The sequence below is a fragment of the Pediculus humanus genome, genomic scaffold, assembly GCF_000006295.1.
Source record: "Pediculus humanus corporis 1103172107820 genomic scaffold, whole genome shotgun sequence".
In the NCBI taxonomy this organism is placed as follows: Eukaryota; Metazoa; Arthropoda; class Insecta; order Psocodea; family Pediculidae; genus Pediculus; species Pediculus humanus.
Genome location: NW_002987408.1, coordinates 539 through 1,492, shown reverse-complemented (window position 1 = coordinate 1,492; position 954 = coordinate 539). Strand labels below are relative to the sequence as shown.

Sequence of the window (954 nt, the reverse complement as noted above, 5' to 3'; positions counted from 1 at the left end):
TAACCCAAACAACAATTTTTCGGTCATTTTGGCGACGTCAATTCAGTTTCTGTAAGAAGAAAAAAATAAATAAATAAAAAATATTTTTATTTTGTTATTAAAACAAATTCACACTCACGATGTAATATATAAATTATAGTTTCATCCATCTGGTCAAGCATTTGCAAGTGCATCGGATGATAAAACGGCAAGAATTTACGATATAAGAAGTGATCAACAATTGGCACTTTTTGAAGAACCCAAAAAAACAAGCGGATTTTCAAGTTGCGGTTTGAGCCTTTCCGGAAGATTTATTTTCGCCGGGGGTGACGATAACAACGTAAATTTTTTTAAAAAAATTGCTGCGAACCACACGAGAAGTAGACAGCCATCTTTTTTAAAAAATTTCCTTTTTTTTTTTTTTTTTTAAGATTCACATGTGGGATGCATTGAAAAATCAACATCGTGGACATTTATCCGGACACGAAAGTAGAATAACTTCTTTATCGGTATCAACCAATGGTATGTCCATCGTATCATCATCTTGGGATCAAAATTGTCGCGTTTGGGCTTGATTTTCTCTTTCTTTCCGACATTTTTAAATTTCTATTCATAATAATAATAATAATAATAATAATAATAAAATAAATTTCTAAAAAGAAAAAAAATTAATTTCTGTTATATAAAAATAATCAAGTATCATTTTAATTAATAATAATTATTATAATAATAATAATATTTAAAAATTTTCCCCCCTTCCGTTCCCTTCCCCTCCCCTTCCGCCCCCCGAATTATTATAAATGATAGAACATTATGTCGAATCTCACGTATATATATATATATATATATTGTTATGATCCCGTACTCAATATTCACATTTTCAAATTTTTATAAACAAAAGACTGGCGACGAACTCGAATTGTTCTTCTTTAGAAGCGAAGCTTCTAAAGACTCCTTCTTTTATTTTATTTGCAA

General features: G+C 29.4%; 1 protein-coding gene across 1 annotated transcript; it reads left to right on the top strand.

The window, feature by feature from the left end:
• Window positions 1–139: 139 nt before the first annotated feature.
• On the top strand, window positions 140–554 carry Phum_PHUM373630 (guanine nucleotide-binding protein beta, putative; the record flags this gene model as incomplete). The annotated part of the gene is made up of 2 exons (XM_002428236.1): window positions 140–319; window positions 411–554. Coding segments are annotated over 2 exons (324 nt in total), but the record flags the coding sequence as incomplete, so codon positions are not given.
• Between the last annotated feature and the right edge of the window lie 400 nt (window positions 555–954).